The 25,820-nt window shown below is 42.8% G+C and overlaps 1 protein-coding gene across 10 annotated transcripts in view; it reads left to right on the forward strand.

The window, feature by feature from the left end:
* The window catches only part of RHBDD1 (rhomboid domain containing 1), a 133,042-nt gene that overhangs the window by 51,702 nt on the left and 55,520 nt on the right, over positions 1 to 25,820 (forward strand). For all 10 annotated transcript variants that reach the window (XR_008295588.1, XR_008295589.1, XM_027049002.2 and 7 more), the window contains 2 exons: positions 14,638 to 14,726; positions 18,312 to 18,368. Coding sequence is in view for 8 of the 10 variants with exons in the window: in XM_027049002.2 (XP_026904803.1) it covers positions 14,638 to 14,726; positions 18,312 to 18,368 (146 nt within the window). In the remaining 2 variants the exon portion in view is untranslated. The remainder of the gene's footprint in view (positions 1 to 14,637; positions 14,727 to 18,311; positions 18,369 to 25,820) is intronic.

Below are 25,820 nucleotides of genomic sequence, written 5' to 3' on the forward strand. Positions count from 1 at the left end.
TTTTGTTTTGTTTTGTTGCATTTTGCTTTGGAGAATCCCTTAAAGTCATTTCGGCGTAGATACTACCTCTGTACTTATGGTGAACTAGGTTTCTGAAAGCAAGCCTTGTCTGCTTTATCTAACTTGATGGTGACTCACAGTGGCCTCCTTCCCTTTTCTTCCCTCCTGCAAGCTGCTGAATGAGAAGTGAGGCTAGAGTCCTAGGATGCAGAAGATAGTTCGCTTAGGAAAAATCCCCCCCTTCAAGAGTCTAATTGTGTGAAAAAGTAAGGGTCATAGATTATTATGACTCTTAGCCACATTTCTCACAGACTCATTACTCAGAACTCATTTTTCCCCTGATCTTCCTGTCCCTGGTTCGTTTGTTTTTTTAAAGGTGTGACAGAGCAAACCTCGTTTGTGTAAAAAGGCTGGATGGAATGTCCAGTCCTGAGGGCCACGCTTCCTCTTGCCGATCGAGAACCGTGGCTTTTTCTGAAGGCAGAAAAATGTTCTTCATCATCATCGTTATGACTGTTTTGTTTTCCTCAGTCAGGTATTTCATACTAGTCACAGCGGTATTATTCATGTTCTGGAAGTTATCACATCTCTGATCTGAGCTTCTCAGGTCGTGGCAAAAGATTTAAGGTGTATTTGCAGGGAGTGGGAACTGACTGAGTCATGGCCACGGAGAACCGAGAGTCACAGTTGGGTGGTAGACACGGGTGGGGATGGTGAATATCCCTGGCTTGGAACAGGAAGTTTGAAGCTTTTTTGCATTGTAGCAGTCATTTTGAAGATTTGATGTAAGAAATGGCAAAAGTTCATTTAAAATTTATAAATTCCACCCCAGTGTCTCTGAGTACACTGCCAGTGATTGCTATCAAGCATCTTGAGCGTGCTGATTATACACCGTTTGACACACATTGTTTGTAATGGTATTTCAAGTGCTGCCGACTGACTCATTCTGCGTATTCAGTCTGGAAAGCTTCATCAGCACCGTCGTTCCCCGTGCGGGCGAAGCCGACGGCCTAACTGATGAGGAAGGTGTTCCGCGTGCGTTCCATAGTGTTCCAAGATCTTCACAGGACTTCGTCTTTAATGATGGCTCAAGGTCCCCATTCAATCTGGATTTCATAGATTTTTGCCTGTTAATTTCAATAGAATTTTCTTACGGTCCAGCTCAGAACCCATGGTGGAAAGAAGATTGGATGGGGGAATGGGCAGCGAAAGAGCTTAGAAAACAGTAAACGAGATTGAAATCACCTGGTGCAATAAAGCTTTTAGTAGATTTGAAGAAGGCACGCACTGGTTTTTTGAAAGAAAAAAAAAAAAACCCCGTTGAGGATTGTAAGTTAGAAATCAGAGTAGATTATTTGATTTTTTCGCAAGTGCTTTGTGGCTCAGAAGTGACCCATGGTATTGTTAGACTTGTGTCACATGAACAATGACATGGTTCCTACTCATGCTTCTGTTGGAGTCTCAGGCTCCTCATTGCAGGTTATACTTCCTAGTCAAACTTCCTCAGATGTGCCGAGTCTGAGGCCAAGACAAGCAGAAAGTGTGTCCATCAGGGAGGTGGGGATCCTTGGGATGGATACATTCCTGAGTCTTCCTTTCAATACACATTTATTGAGCGCCGCTCGTGCTTTCTCCTCGCTCTTGTAAGCTTGGCCCTTGGTTTTACTTCTCTCTGAATCTCAAGTCCTCATCTGTAAAATGGGACCAATAATAGTACAGGTCTTATGGGCTGTCTGCGAAAACGAGAGATACCACAGGGAAAGTCCTGAAATCAGTGTCCGGCTCCTTGGGAGAGCTGCCACCACTTCAGGGCCCCTGAGTTGTCTTCTGTGGGCACAAGAAGAATCACTGAAGCTAGTCAGAGCTTCCCAAAGTCTTCCAGTGCCGCCTGAGTCCTGCAACCCCCTGGAAGTCTGTGCTAACACTTACTGAGTAAAGTCTCCGTGAATTTCACAGAGCTCTTTCGTGGAGGTGGTAAATAGTGTTCCTCAGTTAAAAAAATGAGATGTTTGAATTTTTTCCTCACCTTTTGCTTCGCACCTACAATATGGCAGGCATTATATGGAATACTTTTATATGTATTTTTTCTCTTTTAAGTCTTGCAAGATTACTTTTATTATCTTCCACACATGAGGAATGGACCTGTATCTGATACCAGGGCGGAGGTTCTGAGAATTGTTTTGGTGACTCGACCATCTGGGTTAATAATTCTTCAGTGTACGTGACACGTTTTTGACTCTTTCGTTAGAATCATCAAGTCCCCTATCCCACCTGGAGTCTTAGCTTATGCCGGAACTGAAAGAGCGTCTGGCAGAACTCCCCTTCAGACTTTGAGATCTGCTGGTTCTACCTCGCTTCTGTCATCCTCGGACACTTTTGTTGTTGAGATTCTTCTGGTTACATTTTAAAGAAGCCCAGCTGAAACTAACTTGATCAAAGAAAAGGACCTCTGTTGGCTTACATGATTAGAATTTCCGGTGGTGCAGGCCAGGGCTTCAGAGGCATCAGATGTGGTAGGATTTGGAGGTTTGGACAGGGTGTATTAGGATTTTGTCTCCATCTCCTGGCTCTGTTTCTTTTCCTGTGTTGGCTTCTGTGTTAGTTATTTATTGCTATGTAATAAACAGTATCAAGTGCGGTGGCTTAAAAGAGCACGTATCTGTTATTTCATGGTGTTTGTGCAGCAGGAGGCTGGGCATGGCTTATCTGGGTCTCTGGCTTCAGGATTTCTCACAAGACTGCAGCAAAGGTGTCAGCCAGCACTAAGATCTCATCTGAAGGCTTGACCTGGAAGGATCTGCTTCCAAGCCATGTGGTTCATCAAAGAACACAGTTCCTTGTGGGTTGTTGGACCAAGGGCTTTGCTGTCGCCTGTCAGCCAGGGGCATCCTCAGTCCCTCGCCACTGGATTCTCTCCACAGGTTAGCTCACAGTATGGCAGCTTCCTTCATCAAAGTGCACAAAAAAGACTCTTCTGCTTGTAAGGCAGAAGTTACGATCTTATGTAACGCAATCGTGGAAGTGGCACGCTATATTGTTTGGAAGGAAGTCGCAGGTCCCACCCATGCGCAGGAAGAAAGGATTGTAAAAGGGGTGAAGACCAGCAATCAGGTATCATCAGGGCCCATCTTGGAATCTGTCCACCACACCTTCATTCTCCACATGCAGAAGCTCACCTACCTGGTGGCAGAGTTGACCAAAAGCTCCAACCTTCCATCATCCTAGGGCTAGTGGCTATTCTGGAGAAAATAGAGCCACTTATCGCCTCAGATTCCATATATACACCTGGAACCCCCCAATTGGAATTCTTGGTTGAAAACATTAATCAACTCTGGCAAGCTTAACCACAAAAGGACTGATCAGAAGGCTGTCCGATATCTTGTAGAATTGTTGAGAATACTGAAGCACTGCGCTGGAAACACCTGAGAGAACTGGATGGAACTGGAACATTGCTACCCTAGACTCTCATCGTAAGATTCTCAAGATGAGATCTATCTCACTGGCCAAGTATAGGTCCTATGCCTGTGTACAGCTGCGAGGAAGGGAGATGAGGGAATATTTCCCCACCTTGGGCCTCCATTGGAGGTGGGACCATTTCTTTGACACTGACAGTGCCCTGAGATGAGTTCTTGTGGGTCTCGTGGCTTCCACAGATGCTCAGCCTAGCAGGTTGCTTTGCTTAAACAGATTCTCCTCTAATAGGCATTTTCAGAACTGTGTTGCCCGTGGTTCTGTGCTCATGTTTAGCATAAACTCTGCCTTCCAGGCATACCAACAAAGCTGCTACAGAAGCAGTCTGTGATATCAATGGCACACCCAGATCTCTGAGTCATGTAGTAGGTGGGGCATTCATTAGTCAGAATTTCGATTTAGACCAGATTTAACCACAAGTGGAATTTAATTTTTCTGAAACTAGAGGCTAACTTTGTGATCCAGTTTTGTTTCCCGGTCTTTCTGTTGGATCTAGGGATTTGGGGATCACCTTAACTCTTTCCTGTTGGTTACCTTCGGCCATGTGTATATCACTTTCTTGGATATGTGGGCACACTAGCTGAATTACCAGGTTTTTATAAGTTCAAAGAACTTGTAAATCTTTTGAAGTGAGCTCACATGTTTCCTTGCATGAATTTTCAAAGTTATACTTACTCTCTTGCAGCATTATAGTAGAATATATTAAGGCCCACTTACCAAGAAGGGAAACAGATGTCACTTCTATGGGGTAATTTGTAGGGTAAAGAGGCTTGCCTAGTCTCAAAATGTTTTTCTTATTGGCCTACGATGTAGGTGTAATCTCACCATTAGAATTTGAACTTTGGCTTGAGATCAGTGGACCTCAACCATTAAAATCACCTAGGGAATTAACAAAACCAAAAAAAAAAAAAAAAAAAACCAAACAAAATGATGTCAGCATCCCACTCTAAGGAAATTTTGAAGAATTTCTGGGGGTGGAGTCCACACAGCTGTAACTTTTTTTTTTTAAGTTTATTTATTTATTTATTTATTTATTTTGAGAGAGAGAGACAGAGAATTCCAAGCAGGCCCCGTACTGTCAGCATGAATCCCAGTGCGGGGCTTGAACCCACGAAGATCATGACCTGTGCCAGAATCGAGAGTCGGATGCTCAGCTGACTGAGCCTCCCAGGCACCCCACCCTGCCACTCTTTTTCCTTGTGTATCCCTGTGATGACTCCTATTAATCGGGGTCACTGATGCTGGTCTCTTCCTACAACCTCAGAGAGCTGCCCCCCTACCACGGGATTTCTAGGAATCACACTGCTTCTGAAAACCCCTCCATAAGGCTGAGCTCACAGGAACATCCATTTGCTTCATAACAGTAGCACATGTTACAATCAGGCTATAAACAATCCAACTTCTCTTTCATTTTATATTTACTTGTGGAGGTGATGTGCAAATAATCATTCATGTGGTATCCAGAAATATTTCTGTCTATAGTAATAGCAGATGGCAAAGCATTTTTCACGTGCCAAGTTGCATTTATTCTGCCACAGTGCAATGTGGAAGTGATCATGGCCTCTTTCAAATATTCTTACTCCCCATGTGCATTTCAGTCGTGGTGGGAAGTTTGCTTGCGTATCAGTTCAATATGTTGTAGATTTACTTGGAATCCTTGGAATTTGTGCATAGTATAGTCACATGGGAAGTACTTTGAAAAGAAAGATTTTTGAGGCCTAATGATTAAAGGTTATCAATTCCACAAACATTTAATAAGCATTTGCTGTGCACTAAGCCAGTGGTTTTCCACTGGAATAGGTGGCTTAGGTCCCCAGGAAGGACTTTGGAGATTGGCAGGGTTGTTTTTTGTTATTATAATGATTAGCGGTGCTGCTGGCATTGGGTATGCAGGGGCCAGAGGTACTAATCGCCCTGCACCATGCAGGGCAGTGCCCTCCAACCAGAATGATCCTGCATAACTCTCCCATCCCCAAATCTGTCGAAAGGACATTTATGTAGGTGAATAAGCTGTTTATGATTATCCGAGCCTAAAACCTAGTTGTGCTTTTCATATAAACACCAAGTTTTGTGTGTGTGTGTGTGTGTGTGTGTTTGCTTTTTTTTTTTTTTTTTTTTTGGCATGGATTTAATATACAATGACTTTTCCAGGAAAATTGTAAATGTAACTTAAGGGAAAATTGTACTTTGCTTTTTTTGGAGTCAAAAGTTATTTATCGTCACATAAAATCATGTCACCGATGGAACCCTGCACGTGGTATTTGAGTCACAAAAAGCCCGTCTGTATCTGCCTGCATATACTATTCTCACCTTCATGCAGATTCCATACATAGGGGCAAGCAAAGGACCATTTTATGTGTCTTCTGGTAGTATCCTATGCAAATAATTCCTATGATTTTGTTGCATTGCTTGTTAAAAATCTTTATTTTACAGCCAGAGCATTATAACGTTGAGTTGAAATTGTGTGTGTGTATGTGTCTGTGTCTTAAGAAGTATGTGCGTAATTGTGATTGTTTATAAATTTTATTTCAAGAAGATGGAGCCTTGCAAACTGTTTGAGTTTAAGGGGGCGTCGGGTATGATAGGGTTGAGAGCCACTAGATTAAGCAGCAGGGCGATGGCAGAGAAATCAGCAGACGAGGAAAGATCTGGGTGCCAGGAAAATACAGAGGAGCCGCAGACCCTACCCTGTCCTGCAGGAACGTGCTGGCCAGGAGCGTTTTGCTAGGGCTTAGCCGGGTGAAGGCAATATTGCATACAAAGTCGGGAAGGGTGAAAGCAAGGCTTTTGCAAATGGCTCGAGCTTGGGTGTGGTCGAGCTGCGGGCTGGCAGTGGAGAGCGAAGGCTAAGAGGCAGCTGGAGCCACGTGAAGGATGTAACAAGGCTAGCTTGTGTTTTATTCTAGAAACACTGGGGAGCTACCAAGAGGCTTAAGGATTGGGGCAAGGCTGGCTTGTTAGAGAGAGTGCTTGCACAATGGTGAGCCAGGCTGGAGCAGAGCAAGGGGGACGGAGCCAGGCAGAGGCCTGAACTAAGACAGTGCCAGTGGGGAGAGCCAGTGCAGGTGGGTGCACGTTGGTCCCAAAGGTGTCACAGCCAGGATTCAGCCCCAGGTGATAGAACTCCAGTTTCCCCTGTTCTCAAGCACTTTCTTAGATGATCCCAGGGGCCGGGGTGCATGTAGGATGGTGCAGAGAACAGGGAGAGAGTTTGGGCAAATGGAAGCTACTCAACAGTGAATTTGGAAAACCAGGGAAAGGAAGCTGTAGGATACGTCTGGTCCTGTGAGGTGTCTGGCGAGCAAAGGAGCACAGGCCTCACTTCTAGAATTGCACAGACGGGCTCTGTAACGTCTGTGCCCCAATTAAGTGTGTGGGGTGAAGGGGAATCGTTGTTTGCTTATGTCGCGTGCAAAATAAAACCGACCTGTTGCTTTCAGTTAATTTGGCACACCTTTCATTTCGTTTTGAAAATCTGAGTAACAACGACAGATTCTAAAGAAACTTCGTAATACCGCAAAGCTACAGATTTTCATCTGGAGTGCTATCTGAAAACATTTGCCTGTGCCACATGGGAGAGAACATTCTTCACGATTTACCCTCACAACAACAAAAACATTTAGATTTATCCACCACACTGGTGAGAGATATGCCGTTCTTTAAACGAGGGCCTTGCCAAATTCTGTTCCCTTTGTATTTGAAAAAAAAAATGCAATTACTAAAACACTATTATAAGAAGTTTGGAAAATAGAAAGGAAGATGTTACTCCCTGCTCCTCCCCCCCCCATTATCTGTTGCTGTTTTAATGTACATTACCTTCTTTAAATCTTATTTTTAGATACATCTATGTATATTTGTGTGTCTATAATGTGTCTTATGTTATATACATAAAGATATATTGTCGTCGTAGTATATACAAATATTCTAGAAGTCAAATAACATGAAATATCCTGGAGCAGTATTTTGAATTATTCTTACACTCAGTTTCCAACTTGGTACCCAGCTTCCTACTGAATACTGTACTAGTTGCCTCTATTTAGTTGTCTTGCAGGCATCTGTCCCGAAACACATCAATACTGAGCTTTGAACTCCACCCACCCTGCCCTCTCCTCTTCCCAGTTTCCCATATCCCAGTAAAGGGTTCCACTGTCCATCCTTTTTTTTTTTTTTAATTTTTTTAAATGTTTGTTTAGTATTAAGAGAGACAGAGTGCAAGCGAGGGAGAGGCAGAGAGCGAGAGGGCGACACAGAATCTGAAGCTCCAGGCTCTGAGCTGTCAGCACAGAGCCTGACGTGGGGCTCGAACCCATGAACTGCGAGATCGTGACCTGAGCCACAGTCAGACGCTTAACCGACTGAGCCACCCAGGCGCCCCAAGGCTTTTACTGTCCGTCGTGTTGCACAAGGCAGCAGCCTAGATTTCTCCCCTTCCTGCCCCCCCCACATGGAGTCCACTGCAAGTTCTTTCATCTCTGCTGCCAGAATAGATACCGCTCACTTCTCCCCACCTTTGCCGCTACCACCCTCTTCCAAGCTGCCCTCATTCTTCATCTGAGCTACATGAGCCTCCTTACTGGTCTCTACGCTGGCTCTTGCCTCTGTAGATTCTGCTCTCCCACTGGACAGAGTAGATCATCGTGAAAAATTCTCCCATTTAAAATTCTCCTGTGGCCTCCCGGTGTACTCAGGAGACAACCTAAATTCCTCCCCTTAGCACATACGGCCTATAAGATCTGGCGTTTGCCCCTCTTTCCAAATTCATCTCATGCTGTAGGATGTCCTCATGCTCACTCACTAACTCACTGTGTTCCAGCCACCTAAAACACACCAGGTTCTTCCCAACCTCACAGCCCCTACTTGTGTGCTTTTCCCTGTGTGAAGCTTCCTTCCTCCCCTCGGGGCATACAAGCTCCAAATGCTATGGATGTCACTTTAGATGTCACTTAAGGAGCCATCCCAGACTACTCTAGGGAAAGTAGAGTTGCTTCCTTACATTGAAACAGTTCGCAGTTAGAGAGTGTGTGTGCCCCCACCAGACTGTAAGCTCCGCGAGGCAGCGACCGTGTTTGTCTTATTTACGCAATAGTCAGTACATATTTGATGAATGAATGAATGCTACCCTCTTGAATCAGCTCATGAAGTTATCTTGCTTCCAGGCTGAGGGCCATGGGACCAAGAACCAAGGAATGGCTAGGCATCATCTATTATCTTGGAAGCCCTTTTGTAAGAGAGACTTTTCATCCCTTTTCAGCACTCTTGTTTTTGTCCAGATCATGATTGTCTAGGACTCAAGTAAATGTCAGTGGTCAGCTCCCAGCCCCAGGCCCGAGGTTGGTGCCATGTTTAATAAACGCACATGGATATTAGAGTGGTTACGTGGCCAGTATTTCAGTGCCTCCCTTGGGAGGGAATGTAATATTGGAAGAGGACTGGTTCTTACTTCTGCAGCCAACAGTGGCTGGAAGGAGGTGCCGGGGAATGTGGTGAAGAGAAAGAATGTATAGACCAAGTCTCTCCCAAATCGCCATTGCCAAAGACACGTACTGGCGTAGTGGTTGAAGAAGGCATCCAGGACAGAATCCAAACAGTTTAAGAACAGTTTATCTTGGGAAGAAGCAGTCCTACCAAGGTCTTTCCTAGTGGCATGAATGTTCAAAAACCTCAGCACCTCTTGCCACACCTTGTGGCTGTTAGGTCAGTTTATTAGGATCGTTCATTAAGAGCCCCAAACAATTAAGAACTTCTGTTGAATGCAGTTCCAGCCCGGTACAGACTGCTTTTACAGGAGGAAATTCTGGAACACGTGCTACAGCAGCCCCCTTCTAGCTGACCGCCTCTTACCTTACCGTGTCCTCTTGCCTTGTCTAACACTGTGTCTCCATCAAGCTACGTCCTTAATGAGGTCGTTTGCTCTGCACACACCGGGAGATTATGTCTTAGAGTAATACATTTTCTGCTTTCCGAGCTACGCCTGAGATGGCAGCTTCTTCAGCTGTGGAAAGAATTTGCCACTTAGCAGAGGAGGACCTTTATAGCTTGTCACAGCTTTCAATCATAGCTTAGGCTTTTGATTCCTTAACAGTGGCACATGGGAGCATGAACAGTTTGCATAACCACTTAGCTCAACCTTCTAAGTCGCCTCTCAAAGGAGTGAGAAGCAGTTTATGCCGGCATGATTGGAAAGAACCCTCTGTACTGGTGTTAATAATATCTGCATATAGTTTGCATAACTGAAATCCTCAATCATCTTCTTCCCAGCTTTATTGAAATACATTTGACATATAACGCACAGTAATACCTTCATCTCAGTTTTGGTCCACAGTTACCATCACTATCCCTTATAAGCGATGTGCACCAACGGCGATTTGATTTTTTAACCTTTCAATATTTTTTGTGTTTTTTTAGTTTTTTTTTTTTTCCTACAAACACAAGTTGAGCCCCAGTTCTGTGTCAGCGCTGCATCTCTGGAGATCTACAGGACAAACAGTAATGGCTAATGATTTTTCAGGGTTGTACAAAACGATAAGTCTACAACTGGAGTGGTTGTGGTATTAATGGCAGTGTATCCAAAATAAAGAGAAAATCTGAAAAGACAGATGCAGGACTGTCCGACTGAGATTTTTTTAGCAGCAGTGGTTGATCCTGTGCCTCTGGACAGATGGGAGGCTGAAACGAAAGATCTTTTCGGACATACAGAGAGTAGCAGAATTTCTTACTCTCAGGCTTTAGCTGGAAGAATGACTAACAGTCGGATTTGGGCAGGGAAGAAATTGAATCTAGGAGTAGGTTACACCACTACAGAGCAGCAGCCCAGCCAAGAGACGGGGCGTGTTAATAACCCTAAGTAATCCAAACAAAAGGCTGCCCCTGTCTTAGGATTTGAGTACAAACGAAATGTTTAGACTTGGGGCTAGTGTTTGAAATTCTCCCATTTGTGATGAATTATTTTCACTTCAGGCAAGGGTCTTTAACTGGAGGTCCGTGGATGGCATTCAAACCATCCGCGAACTTCTTAAAATTATAGGTGACATTTTGTGTGTGTGTAATTTTCCTGCAGACAGGATTTGTGGCTTTCATCAGACGTTGAAAGGGGCTTAGAACCTGAACAAGCTTAAGAACTACTGGATTAAGATATAGGCCCCAACTGGAATGAAATTACATGGGTGCTTTCCGTGAAGTTGAGACGTGATGATCTGAATTTGATTATTGGATCTTTGTGAAACGCCTGAGACCCCAGACAAATTATATTTCTTCTCATCGTAGTCTGTTTGCGTGGTGCACAACCTGTGTGACTGGACATGGCAGCAATGCGCCTGGCCCCTGTGACTGTACCTTGCCATCAATCGGTGTCTGATTATAGCCGTTATGCTTTCTAAAGGGAGTCACTACTGAGCTATCAGAAGAAATAAAGCTTCTCAGTGACCAATTCTGGGATATAATAATAGGTTTGGTGTTGCTGTTTTGTTAATCGAGAGGGTGTTTTGTGTAATACATTGTCTAAGTATGCAGGATGGGGAGGGTGTTGTGTTTAATCATTTTCTCTCTGGATGAGATGTGATATTAAAACAATTGTTAATTGGTGACCGTGCCTAACTTGTGTTTTCAGAATGCAATTGTAACGTATATCAGAAATGGGCATTTTATATGCAGTTTTAATTCCACTGCTCCATTCCTTCAGAAATTTGTTGAGTGCTAGTGTCAGGCTGTTTACTGCACTGGTAACATCACGGGTATTGGGTTGAAGAGGGTGGTCCTGTCCCTGAGAATTACTTTGAATTGGGATGGAAGGTGGCAGGCCATCACCAAATCCTCAGTCCCAGCCTAAGACCTAATCAGGCCCAGAAGAAGCCATGTTCCTAGGAGCCTGCCATGTAGGGCATCAGCCTGTGGGGGTGACTAAGAACAGAGTAGAGCACATACTTCGCGGACAGGTGCTATGAGACCATGGGCTTCCTCGGACAACGCAGGCATCAAAACGTCTGTTTCATGTATATAGTTACGATCATAACGCGGTCTGCTTCTGAAGCTGTTAACTGTCTTCTGCCAAAGCCCAGGACCTCCTTGTGGCCCCGCAGCACCCCCAAGCGGCAGGGACAAAGTGCCCAGGTGCTAGGACTGGGCGCCCTGCCTGCTGGGAAGGAGACACGTCTCCAGCCCCATTTCCTGCCCACGGGTCCATTTCCTCTCTCAGGACACGGGTGTCCCTTCGAGAGAGAGGGAGGCGGTCTGTCAGATGGTTACCGACGGCATGGAGAAGGCTAACTGCCTCTCAGAATGAGCCTAGGTTTCCTTTCCCGTGTGTCATGTCCCTTTTTGTGTGTGTTATGTTGCAAAATCCTCAGTTTTGATTGAGATGATCATCATCTCTTACTTTAAGAGATGAACACCCGTATAGAGCTTAAATGGTAAGGACAGCTAGGGTTTTGAGATGGGACTTGTGCGAAAATGCGGAATGTCGGATGATGGTGCAATATGGTCTGCCAGCTTTCCGTCCCCAGTTATCCGCAATTACATGAGGACAATTAGATTATAATTCAAACTTCTGCAAACTCATTTAGAGAGATAAGAAATTCATTTCACTGCATTGTACTCTAAATTGTAAATGAGGTTCAGGATTGATTGTTTAATAGGTTGGAGTTCTAAATTGAAATTTTCTCCCGTGTTATTTTGTATCTATATGATTCACCGTGAAGATTGGGTTAAAAAGTTAAAAAATGTTGGTGCAATTTTCTTCTCTGTGAAATCGAGGTTACTATTTTTAAAAAATTGATTCTGGCCTCTCCTTTGTATCCCTCAAACTACCACTTTCTCTGCCATTCCTAGAACTATTTGAAGGGTTTTATGTAGCCTAACAACAGAACAAAATAAGCACAATTTTATTTTTTTTGGAAAAGCTCAGAAAAAGCATAGCTCATGCTCTTCTTCCCCTAAAAATGGGAACCCGAGCGTCTGATCCTATGTTTTTATTATCAGATTGCACATATTGTAGGTAAATCTATCTGATGAAGATAATAGCTCTCTTGAAGGGATGATTGTGGGGGTGGGGGGGGCAAACGTGTATGTGCATGCATGCAGACACACACGCATTGTGACAGTGCGTGTGAACGTGGCAGGAGCTTTTTCGGTGGGAGTGAATTAGCTCCTGGAACAAACATCAGTGCCATCCTGCCTGTAGACGGCTTCCTCTGGTCTTTTCTCCGAAGGCTTCCATGGTCTCTTCTTTTCCTGGGACCTAACAAGTCTTCTCGCTAGCTCTAAGACAGTGAAAATGACTTGTGGCTGTTTTGCCTGTGATTTTCCAGGGCCTTTGCCCTCTTGGTTGCTGCTGAGGTAGGCAACGTGTGTTGGCTTTGAGTCTAGGTCTGCTGTAGGGGAGTAAACGTCAGCCCCTGAGGTCCATCACCGCCGTGGCTCAGGGGGTGCATTCTGAGTTGAAGATATAATGGGTTTAACTTGCCTCCTGGTGTCCTGGGACACTTGAATCGTTCATTCAACCCACATCCCAGTGTCTTCCAGTGCCAGGCATGGCCCTTGGGGTGTGTCATACATATGTGGAAACGACAGAAATCACTGTGCTCTTGGAGTTTACATCTGGCTCCTTAATAACTTTCTGGAATGAAGGTCACTTCCCTAAGCTGTGGAAATATTCATACACTTGACCCTTTGTTTGTTTGTTTCTTTTTAGTTTCTAATGTAGCATAAAAGATGAATAAGAAGATATCATTGGTGCCCTCAGAGAATTTGTGAGAGAACGAAAGACAGAGACAGAGACAGAGACAGAGACAGAGACAGAGAGAGAGACAGCTGGGCCAATGTGTAGTTAACACTTACCCTCCCCGGTAGGCCGAGTACATGCTATAGTAAAGGCAGAAGCAGCATTGCTGAGGGAAGACAGTGGAAGGAAGGAGGGACACGATTTTTACGAAAGGGGTGCCTGCCATTCAGTTCAACCTGTGGTCCCCTTTGAGCACGTGGGGGTCTGGTGGTGGGTGCAGTGATGGACTTAGTGGGCCATGAGAGTGGGGACAGGGATGAGCGAGGCCGAGTGCTGGGATGACTTGGCTGCGGGCTGGAGTGCTCTGGAAGCAGATGAGTCAGTGAGTTTCACCGGATGGCTGTGACATGGCTAACCCACCATTCTAGAACAGCTGATGGCAGAGTGTGGGATGCACTGAGAGCAAGAGCAGGGGTGGGGGTGTGGGGAGGGAGGGAGACAGTAGGTGACCTTTGTTTATTCTTTTACTCATTCAACAAAGACTTAGCTGCGGCTTGCTGAGTCACTTATAGTGATTGCCAGTCTCAGATGGTACTTTAAGAAGAATGGAACCAGGGGCACCTGGGTGGCTCAGTCGGTTGGGCGTCCGACTTCAACTCAGGTCGTGATCTTGCGGTTTGTGGGTTCGATCCCCGCATGGGGCTCTGTGCTGACAGCTCACAGCCTGGAGCCTGCTTCAGATTCTGTGTCTCCCTCTCTCTCTGCCCCTCCCCTGCTCATGCTCTGTCTCTCTCTGTCTCAAAAATAAATAAAACATTTAAAATTAAGAAAAAAAAAAGAATGGAACCAATTTAATGCCCTATCTCATCTTTCAAGCTTGACGTTTACATTTTTTTCTCTTTGCTAAGGGCCTGAAAGGTACACATGAAGGCAACTTTAGGGGAAGGGGTGTGGACATCTCCGTTTCCTCTGCTGGGTTGCTCCTGCTCTTTGCCTCACTTGTCGGTGGTGTATAAAAATCCGCAATCGGCTGTGCTACACGGGGAGATATGGGGCCTCACAATGCCTGAATAATTTGAGATGTAATTCAGAGAAAACGGATTTCATTTATGTTTTGGGATAAGAGCCACAGAGAAAAACTGGAAGAAACAGATGGGTTTGTCTTGACAAAATGCTTCCACTGCTGTGAAGGAGCCAGCCCCCTTCTCTTGGTCAAGGAGGGGAAACTGCATCTTAAACATGTGGTGGTTATTATTCATTGTACTTTTTTTTTTAAGGTGGGAAGCGTTCTTTGGACAGAGTTAAATGCTGCTCAGCATAAAGGACATGAGGGGGGGGGCAAAGCCTGCAGACTGTGACTAATTGACATGTACCGGCCTAATGAGAAGACAGAATGTGTCTAATCAGCGGCAGAGCAAATACTCACAAAGGGTCTCCTCCTTCTCTCCCAGGACTTCTTTCACTGGGCATCTGGCCGGGATTCTCGTCGGACTAATGTACACTCTTGGGCCTCTGAAGAAAATCATGGAAATGTGTGCAGGTACAGAACAAAACACCCTTGGCCTGACAACAGGTTGGAAGTTCATCTTAATTTTAATGGAAACAGAAGCCACCCCAAGTTTCCCTGTGGTTCAGCTTAGGAATTCCCAAATAGGCTCTTTTTAAATTTTTTTTTTTAACGTTTATTTATTTTTGAGACAGAGACAGAGCATGAACAGGGGAGGGTCAGAGAGAGAGGGAGATACAGAATCCGAAGCAGGCCCCGGGCTCTGAGCCATCAGCACAGAGCCCGACGTGGGGCTCGAACTCACAGACCGTGAGATCATGACCTGAGCTAAAGTCGGACACTCAACCGACTGAGCCACCCAGGCGCCCCCCCGAATAGGCTCTTTTTAAAACCAAGAGGCCAAACACCGGCTGCACACGTGCCCCACACTGCTCCAGAGAAGAGTCTGCAAACCCAAATTGTGAACCAGAAGCTTCCTTAGGGGACAAATTGTGGTATTTTTACCTGCAGCATTAAGGGAACTCACAGAAAACCGCGATTTTCTTGAAAATGCAGAGAACTAAAATAGATTTTTTTAATTTAAAAAATGTTTTAACGTTTTTTATTTATTCTTGAGAGAGAGAGACAGAACACAAGCAGGGAGGTAAGAGAGAGGGAGACACAGAACCTGAAAGCAGGCTCCAGGCTCTGAGCTGTCAGCACAGAGTCCGATGTGGGGCTTGAACTCATGAACCGTGAGACCATGACCTGAACTGAAGTCGAACGCTTAGCTGACTGAACCACCCAGGCACCCCTAAAATGGATTTAAAATAATGCATTCTTCCGTAATATTCCCCAAATTAATATATGTGCAAGGCAAAGTTAAAAAAGAAAAATCTGGACCAAAGTGCAGGCCAGTATTTGCAAGAATTCAGAATGACCCCTAGGTTCTTGGTGGGTGAGATGCATATTCATGCGTGGCCGAATCAAGTGTGCTATGGCTTAAAGCGTGGCTTCAGCCTATAAAAGTTTGGGGGTTTTTTTTGTTGTTGTTTTGTTTTTGTTTTTGTTTTTCTGGCTTTTTTTCCTGTCAAATTGATGCTCAATGAAAATACCTTATTTTATTTCGAATATATGAGTTTTTTAGCCCTCTTAATTTAAAATGCTATACTGTGTTTGACTTATAGGAAAACTATTTTGCAGACACTTGTTTTATAGACCATATGAGTTCCAATATTTCATCTTTTATTCATAAGAAATCTTCTGAGACTATTTTACCTTTCCTTGAACCATAAATAATTTGTTTTCACACTTTGTGCCGATGACTGGTATTCTTGAGAACCATATAATATTCATGATATTAGAAAGCTTTCCAGGCACTGCACTGCCGTCTTTCTTAGGGGGTTGTGTTCACTTTCAGATGATTTTTACAGGCTGTGTTGCATCTAAACGGATTCCCTTTTCCCTACATTTGCTTATTACTGTGTTTCCAGTGTGTGTGCTTGGAGGAGACAGCGGGAACTGCATTTGTTGAAAATGTCCAGTTTCATTGTATTTTTGATACAACTTAATTATGGAAATCTAGTAATGAGCTTTGTTGCCCAAATGCGCCTTAGTACTGATAAGGGAAAAGGAATGTTTCTTGCGAGTTTAATGTTTTGTTTCATTTTTTTTTTAAAGATTTTATTTTTAAGTAACTTCTACACCCAACTTGGGGCTCGAACTCATATGCCCGAGATCAGGAGTCGCATGCCCTGCCCACTGAGCCAGCCAGGCGCCCCATGTTTTGTCTCATTTTCTATGTGTATCTGAAGTTGAAGTGGTTTGTAAAGCTTTCTTGCAGAATTTAGGGAAGAGTTTTGATTTTAAAGAGGATTTTTCCCCACAATTACACCATTTCAACTCTTAGTTTTCCTTCTTGAAACTTTGCTTATGTTCTGGGCGACTATGTTTTTTTTACATCATGTTGTTTTCAAAGTAATACAATAGAAAATTAGATACTAAAAGTTGAAACAAACATTCAGTGCTATTTACAAATAGCCTATAATCTCTCTGCCTTTTTTCCGGTGAAGCCGGAGAAAGATCTAGGGTGACCTGAGAATTGAGGTGACCCAAGAGCCCTGTGGAAAATAGCCAAGTGCATCTGCCTGATAACTTCTGGAAAAGGAGCATCACACTGAAGTTGTGCCTGCCTGTTACTCCCCACACCGCCTCCCTTCAGTAGTGCTGAATTGACTGTCCTATTGCCCTGTTAGGGACAAGGAAGGGGAAAGGCCCTTTAGAAGGGTAAGAACCATGGCTCCCCCAACAGTCGTCTGGCAGCAGGTTCTCTGGACACCAGACCATCTCCACTTGTACAGGAGCCTCTAAGCCCAGGCTTATTTTAGAGGTAGAGACCCTCTTAGGTCAACAGGAACCTCTAGAACCTCTAAGGAACTGTAGAGGGTTTCCCACATTCTGTTCCCAATAGGGCTAGGCCCAGACAGAAGGGAGTTTATTTTAACAGTTGGTTAGAAATCACTTGAAATGACCTTGGCTTTGTTATAAAGAACCTCCGAATTGTTGGCAAGATCATCAGTTAAAGCCTTATGGCTGTTCTGTTCCATTGGTCGAGGTGGCTGTTTTTATGCCAGTACCTTTTTGGTTACTGTAACTTTGTGACGCAGATCGAAATGGGGAAGTGTGAGGATGGCTATTATCAAAAAGACAAGAGATAATACGCATTGGTGGAGGATGTGGAGAAAAGGAAGCCCTTGTGTGCTGTTGGTGAGGATGTAAACTGGTACAGCCAGTATGGAGGTTCCTCAAAGAATTAAAAATAGAACACCTTATGATATAGCAATCCCACTTGTGAGTAGATATCCAAAGGAAATGAAATCAGTGTCTCGAAAGAGATATTCGCATTCCTGTGCTCGTTACAGCGTCATTCCCAATAGCCACGGTAGGGTGACTGTCCATCAGATAAATGGGTAAAGAAGATGTGGAGTGTGTGTGTGTGTGTGTGTGTGTGTGTGTGTGCATGCACGCGCATGTGTAATGTAATTAGTCTGCTATAAAGAAGAAAGAAATCCTGTTGTTTGGGACAACGTGGATGAACCGAGAAGACATTATGCTAAGTGAAATAAGCCAGAGAGAGAAAGACAAATGCTATATGATTTCACTTATATGTGGAATCTAAAAAAGTTGAACTCCTAGAATCAGATAGTAGAACAGTGGTTGCCAAGGTCTAGGGACATGAGAGAAATGGGGAGATGTTGGTCAAAGGGTACAAACTTCTAGTTAGAAGATGAATAAATTATGGGGCTCTAAGGTACAGTGTGGTGCCTATAGTTAATAACACCGTATTGTATACTTGGAATTTACTGACAGTAGATCTTATGTTCACACACACACACACACACACACACACACACAAAATGGTAACACACCATTGTGAGGTGATAGGTGTTAATTAACTTGATTGTAGCAGTCATGTCATATGTATATGTATATTAAATCATCATGTTATATACCTTAAAAACTAATGTCGTACAACCCAAATACATGCAGTTTTTTTATTTGTTAATCAGACCTCTGTAAAGCTGGGGTGGGGGAATCCTTATGGCTATAATTAAAATGTCTGTTTTCCTTCATATTTAGGCAATTTTCCCTCCCCTGTTCATTACCCAGGACAGCAGTACTACTTTAATAGTTCAGGTAAGCACTTTATTTCATTGAATACGTTTTGTTTTTAAAAATGACAGTGTTTGCCACCACAGAGCTGCCTTAAGGTGATACTGGCTTGTGCTGTTGTAGAGTAGCGTCCGCAGGTATGTACTGGAGCCACCATCATGCCTGGAAGCTAGATGGAGCCAGAGCCCAGGGAGCATATTTGGGTGACTTGGTAAGGAAGGCTGGGGAAGGAGGTGACTCTGGCCTGAGAATATTGTATGATTGGTATGAGGTCTCTCAGGCATGGGCAGGTTCATACTAGATCCGGGTCTAGTACTGGATTCTCAGTCTACAAGTCCACACTGCCCACTGAGTGTTACAAGTTAGTTTCAGATCTACTCTTCTCCACAGTCCACCCCACCTGCACATTCAGGAGGAATCATGCCTACCCTAAGAGGCTAAGGTAGGCGTTCCTCTAATAGTTAATACCATGTGACTTAAAGAAGAGAATATATTTTTTCTAAATGGTTTACAAATATGTAGAAAGCACTTCCTGTTAAAGCACATGACCTGTTTCAGACTAAGGCCCTCGTGTGCCGTGCTGGGAAGGCCCCCCTGTAGTGCCTGGGGCCAGTTTCTGCAGACAGGTGTTAAAGAAACCATAGCTGTGGATGTCTAGGTGTCTTTTGGAGTCATTCCACTGGAGAACTGGGGTCGGCAACCTTTTCTGTGAGGGGCCAGATAGCTAATGTTTTAGACTCCAAAAGCTTTGATGGTCACATGGTCTCTGTCACAACTTGTCCTTGTAGCATGAAAGCAGCCAGAGACAATTCATAAACAAATGAGTGAAACCTGACTTACAAAAATAGACAGTGGGCTGTATTTGGACCACATTTGTAGCTTTTTGACCCCTGACTTAAATAATATAGGTACAGAGAATTATATATATATTAACGTGTCTGTGTGTGAAGAGATATATATATAGAGATATATATATATATATATCTCTACACACACACGCACACACACATATACATACATACATACATATCTCCAGTTTTCCATATCTTACTGATCCTGCTAACCTCTAAGTTTTCTGTCAGTGCAGAGAAGGGGGTTAAAATCTCCCAGGTATGATTATAGAACTATCTGGATCTCCCTTTAATTTGGTCAGTTTTTGCCTCACGTATTTTGTCTTTCACTGAATCTGGGAGGATTTCAGATATTAGTTATACAAATGTTTTTTCTCCAGTCGCTTTCTCCTCTCTTCCTGAGACTTTAATGACATGAAATCTAAACATTTGATAGTGTTCCTCAAGCCCTTCAGGCTCCTTTTCTCCCCCCCCCTCCAATCTTCTTCCCTTTGTGTTCTGCACCTTGGATAATTTTTGAGATTTATCTTCAAGTTCATGGTCTCTTTCCTCTGTACTCTCCATTCTGCTATTGAACCCACCCAGCGGCTTTTAACAATACCACATCTACTCTTTCCATTTGGTTCTCTTTTGTGGTTTCTATCTCTGCTGAAAACTATCTTTCCATTCATTTCAAGAGTGTTCACTTTATCTCATGGAGCATGGTCATTGGTCATTGGATCGTCTTTATAGTCTGTCTGGTAATTCCAATCTGAGTCTGCTGATGGGGCTGACATCTGTTGATTGTCTTTTAATCCTGAGCATTAGTCACTATCTTCCATTTTGTTTTAGTTTGGGATTTCCAGTAATTTTGACGGTGACTTTTTTGACTATTGTGAGATTCCAGATCCTGTGAACATCGCCTATAAAATATTGACATTTTTGTTTGTGCAGGCAGTCACCCTCTTCAGGTTTAGAACACAAATTCTGTCTCTCCTTCTGTGGGTGATTAGGTTCCAATGTCAATTCAGTTTTCAGATCTTCTACTGTGCTATTTGATCCATTCTCATGCATGTACCTCTCATGGGTTAATTTGATATTTGTGTGGCGGGTTATGTAGCAGTTCAGTTTTTAAAGCCTTTGCATTTTTTTTAAATTTTTAAATAAAAAAAATATTTATTTCTTTATTTTGAGAGAGAGTGGAGAGAGTGCATGAGAGGGGGAGGGGCAGAAGGGGGGAGAGAGAAAGAGAAAGAGAGAGAGAGACTTGAGCAGGTTCAAGGCTCAGCACAGAGCTCAGTATGGGCCACGATCTTACAACCCTGGGATCGTGGCCTGACCCAAAATCAATAGTCGGATGCTTAACTGACTGAGCCACTAAGGTGCCCCTGCTTTTTTTTTGTTTTTAATCCCCCCTTGGGTCTGTTCATCACATACTTCGCTCAGAGATGGACCCAGGGCTTGTGCGAGTTACTTCACAAAAATAGGAGATTCCTTTTATGTAGATACGAATTTCCATCTTTTATCATTTCCCTTCTGCCTCAAGAATTCTCTTAAACATTTCCTTCTAGTTCAGATCTCTTGGTAATCCATTTTTCCAGCTTTTTTACTAAAGAACATCCCCCACCTTTTCTGATTTCCAGTCACACCAATGTTGGATCGCTTCATTTTGTCTTACAAAAATCTGAGACGCTGTGTAATTGGGTACGTGGGGACTTCAGTTTGGATGGTTTCTATTGCTGTGTGTTCAGATTCTTCCACAAGGTCGAGTTTGCTGTCAATCCTGTCTAGTGAATTTTTCCACGCACATATTGTATTTTTCAGCTCTGGAAGTCCTATTTCGTTCTCTTCTCTGTCTTTCATGTCTTCTCTCATTATATTCATGTTTTTCTTTAAATCCCCAGCATAGCTATAATATTTATGTTCAAAGTCCCTGGCTCCTAATTGTGCCTCCTCTCTCTCTCTCTCCCCCTCATAAATAAATATATATGTAATATATATATATATATATATATATATATATATATATATATATATAGCTGCTACAATACACACTGATTTTTCTCCTGGTTGTGGGTCACAATTTTTGTTTGTCTGGTAAGTTTTGATTGGATACTAGACATTGTGTATTTTGCGGTGTTGAAGTTGTCTTATTTCAGAGAAAACTAAACTTTGTTCTGACACAGAGTTAAGTTTCTTGATGATCAGCTTGATCCCTCTGGCACTTGTTTTTAAGTTCTTTAAGGTGAGTCTAAAATAACTCTTATTCTATGGCTAATTCTGTGCTACAACTGATGTATCACTTTTCTGGGGTCTCTCCTGAATGGCCTTTGTTTAGCAAGGGCTCTCTGTTCTGGTTGGTTGGGAAGCAGAGATCTTCCAGCCCTGCCTGAGCTCTGAGAATTGGTCAACTTGTAGATCTTCATCATTCTTTCCTTGGTCTCATGGTATTTCACCCACACATGCCTGGCTTAATAATTCAGCCAAATCTCCAGAGGACCCATGCAGATTTCTGAAGGTTTTTCTGTACATTTAGTTTTCTCCTTTGCTATACTCTGCCCTGCAAATGTCAGCTCATCATGAGGACCCTGCTGCACCTGCTCATGTCTCCTTTCCCTGTACCATAGTCTGGGAAGCACCTACAGGCTTATTTCCTTTCTCTCAAGGCTCAAAATCTCGTATTGCCTGTTATACAATGTCTGTTGTATTTCAAAATGTCTATTTGTTTCATATATTTTCTCCAGTTTTCTACTTGAGTATGGTGGAAGGGCTAGTTCAGTTCCAGTTACTCCTTTCTAGCAGAGGTAGAAATCCATTTCAACAGTATTAGCGTGATACATTCAGTGTGCAGCCTGAGAAGGAGGAGTAAGATTGCAGTTGGTGGAGTTATTCAGAGGAAGTGGAGAATGGGTCTTGAATTAATAAGTAGAAGTTAAGCAAAACAATGGGAAGAAAGGGATTATCAGGCTTTTACTAAAGAGCCTGTTTGAGATTATCCAGAATGTGTCAGAGTGCCACTGGAGGATTTAATCAGTGGAGTGATACTATTGGAGTTATATTCAAGCTCTGTGTTTGATGTAGTTATAAAGGTTTGGATCATGATTATCAATCCTGGCTATACATATGAAGCACCTGAGGAGTTTTTATAGTATATCCAGGCCTTGAATTCATCCAAGACAAATTAAATCAGAATGAGGACAGATACAGGGAATTGGACTTTTTTTTTTCTTAACTACCCAGGTGGTTTTAATGAAATCAAGAGCAAAAATCATAGGCTTAGATGATTGGGTTTACATAGACTTGGGAACCATAGAAGTGAATACTGTTGCTGCCCCAAGAAAAGATTTCACTTCCTGAGGCTTTTGCCTGTGCTAATTTGAATGCTTAAAATGTTACAACTGTGGTCTTGGTGCAGGAGAGGAACAGGTGTTGGGGAGTGCCAGCTCACCTCCCTCTGTCTGTGGACTCACCTAAAGATAAGTGCAATGAGTAGTTACTGACTAAGCTGATAAATATACTCATTTGGAAGAGCATTGATTCCTTTCATCTGTTGGTTATGGAGACCAGCTTACACTGATTTAATTATAAGAGCTTTATTGGCCCGTGTAACTCGGAAGAGGTGGGTTGGACAGGAAGACCCATTTTGGTCCTCTCTCCCATTGTGATTTCTCACTTCTGTTGACTTTATCCTGTCTACTTGGCAGAGAACATGGCCCCTAACACTAGGCATCGGTAGAGGAAAAAAGGCCTTTCTCCTGGTTGATTTGTTAAATCCCCAAAAGTAACAGGAATGTTCCTCTGGACAAAGATAGTAATAAGAATATACTTGTGCACAGACATGTATGTCTTAAACTATTGTAGATTCCCTAGTCCTAAGGTCTTGTGTGACAGCTGGGAAATTGAAGTTTAGGAATGTTAAGTAATTTGACTAAAGTCATACAGCTAGTTAGTGATAAAACCAGGACCAAAAGTGCCACTCACCGATTCCTAGCCTCTGCTTTTTCTATCGTACGGGGATAGGAGGTGGACCAGACATTCTGCTGATTTATCCTAACGAAATAGGGCAGTTCCCCTTACTGTCTTCTCTTTCCTCTTTTTTTTTTTTTTTTTTTGGCACTTATTAAAAAAAAATAGTAAAAAGGGAAACCTGCTCCTTTCCTCCTTCATTTGGAAGAGGCATGCACAGAGCAGACACACAGACCAGAGAATTAAGGGCAAAAATAAAAGCCTCTTTTACCTTTCTCTCTTATCCCCTGTAAGATTACCATATTTATATTCCTTCCTCTGAAGTGACTGGGTTTCTTCAAAAGCAGAGCTACATAAGGCCAGGTGGCCATGCTAATGGTCATCTAGGGAACTTGTATGAGAGCATGTGTATCTCTTACAAGTAATGATTTATTTTTAATATGGCCGTCCTTAGCTGGAAGAGTCTTTATAGGTCAAAGAACCTCATGAATGTTTAAAAAGCTGTTACCAATTTTTCTAATCTTGGTGGTGTTTCTTGATCTCTTTTGCCATGAAATCCTGGTATGTGTATAAGGAACAGATGGAGTAGTTAATAGAATAATGATAACCAGAATTTCTTTTACTACAGAGCCAAAGTATATAGCTACAAAAGAATATTAAACTGGTATTCATTGCAGGATATAATTTAAAGTTATTTATCTTAAGTGTTTGATTGTTGGGTTTTTCCAGCTATGTTTATTATGAAGATTTAAAAATATCTGATTGGGCCAGTGGAACAGCTGAAGAAAATTTTTTGTCCTAGGAGACCTGTTCTCATTATAATAGATATTGATGGGAGTTTTAGTCTTCTTGATGATTTATGACTGATGATAGAGAACCTTTAACCACACTAGTCTTTCTGACTTAACTTACTAAAGCTTTTCCTTTTTCACCCTATGTTTTGTCTGACAAGTACCAAATTAGATTTTATAATATTCAGATGTTTAGAGTTGTAGACTTTATTTCGTTCAGGCACTCTGGGTTGTTTTTTAACTAAGAAATAACATGAAGAAAAATGTTTTTCTATGTCAAGAAAACATTGTCTCAAATTGTAGCAAATTTACGTGGTAATTGAAACTCTATAGGTGTATGCAGTAATTCTGATATCTGTATAAATGGGTATTCAGTGCTTTGGGGTTATTTTGGGTTTTGAATTAGCTGAACATTTTCGAAGGTAGATAGGTAGAAATGCTGCTTAGACCTTCTATAACAGAATAACTTTCCACAGTGGTTTGAAAGTGGTAATGAGCCATATGGGAAAGTGCCCAATATGCTTCTTTCTGTTGCAGTAAAGTAGTTGGCACTCCCAGAGAATTGGGCAGTCTCTCTGTTCAGGGATTGCTAAAGCATGCCGTGGTATTTAATGACTTATCCATAAGTATTCCCTTATGTTTTGGAAGTTGCCCCTGTCTTTGGTTCTACGTGAAGTAGACATACTGACTGTATTTTAACTGTTTGCCCTTATGTGGAAGGTTTTGTTGTTGCTGTTGTTTTGGTGAGAATTCAGGAAAGCAATATTTGTAACACTGCTGCAGTCTTTACTCTCAGGATATAAAACCTGCTAGTGGGTGTTCCCCAACATAGCAGTGGGAGCTCAGTTTTTTTCATAGGAAAGTTGAGTAGAGACCAGTTTGAGGAAGGTGTCCATATTTAAATTTGAATCCAGATCCCACTTCAGTCCTACACTATTGTGAGGATTCGGGCACTTTGCTCGTATCCTTTTCTGTTTTAAATACCATAATGTTAGGGGCGCCTGGGTGGCTCAGTCGGTTAAGCGTCCGACTTCGGCTCAGGTCACGATCTCGCAGTCCGTGAGTTCGAGCCCCGCGTCGGGCTCTGTGCTGACAGCTGAGAGCCTGGAGCCTGTTTCGGATTCTGTGTCTCCCTCTCTCTGACCCTCCCCCATTCATGCTCTGTCTCTGCCTGTCTCAAAAATAAATAAAACCTTAAAAAAAATTTTTTAAATACCATAATGTTAGTATTCTGACATGGGAAACATGAGAGACAATGTGGAAGTTGGGCCATTGGAGGTATTTAGTAAATTTCCACTAATTTTTTACTACTTTAGAAGCAAAGCTTGTCAGAATTAATTCCCAAAATCCTGAACATTTTTATTTAATGTTTACTTAAATCATTCATTTTGTGTGTGACTTTCCAGGACATGTAGTAAAACAGTACCAAGGTAGAAGAGTATTGTAATAATCAGTAAGAGTAGACAAGGACTCTGAATAGACTGCTTTCCAAAGAAGATATACAAATGACCAATAAACACATGAAAAGATGTTCGGTGTAATTAATCATCAGAACCATAATGAGATACCACTTACACCTAGTAGGATGGCTATGATTACAAAGATAGATAGAAGCATTGGTGAAGATTGGAAAAATCTGAGCCCATAAACATTGCTTTTTGTAAATTTAAGATGGCACAGCTTCTTTGGAGAACATTCTGGCATTTCCACATGGTTAAACATAGAAGTTCCGTATGACCCAGGAATCTCACTCTTGGGTATATACCCAAGAGAAATAACATGTCGGGGCGCCTGGGTGGCTCAGTCGGTTGAACATCCGACTTCAGCTCAGCTTGTGATCTCACAGCTTGTGGGTTTGAGCCCCACAGCAGGCTCTGTGCTGATGGCTT

This window comes from Acinonyx jubatus, chromosome C1 (genome assembly GCF_027475565.1).
Source record: "Acinonyx jubatus isolate Ajub_Pintada_27869175 chromosome C1, VMU_Ajub_asm_v1.0, whole genome shotgun sequence".
NCBI classification, from domain to species: domain Eukaryota; kingdom Metazoa; phylum Chordata; class Mammalia; order Carnivora; family Felidae; genus Acinonyx; species Acinonyx jubatus.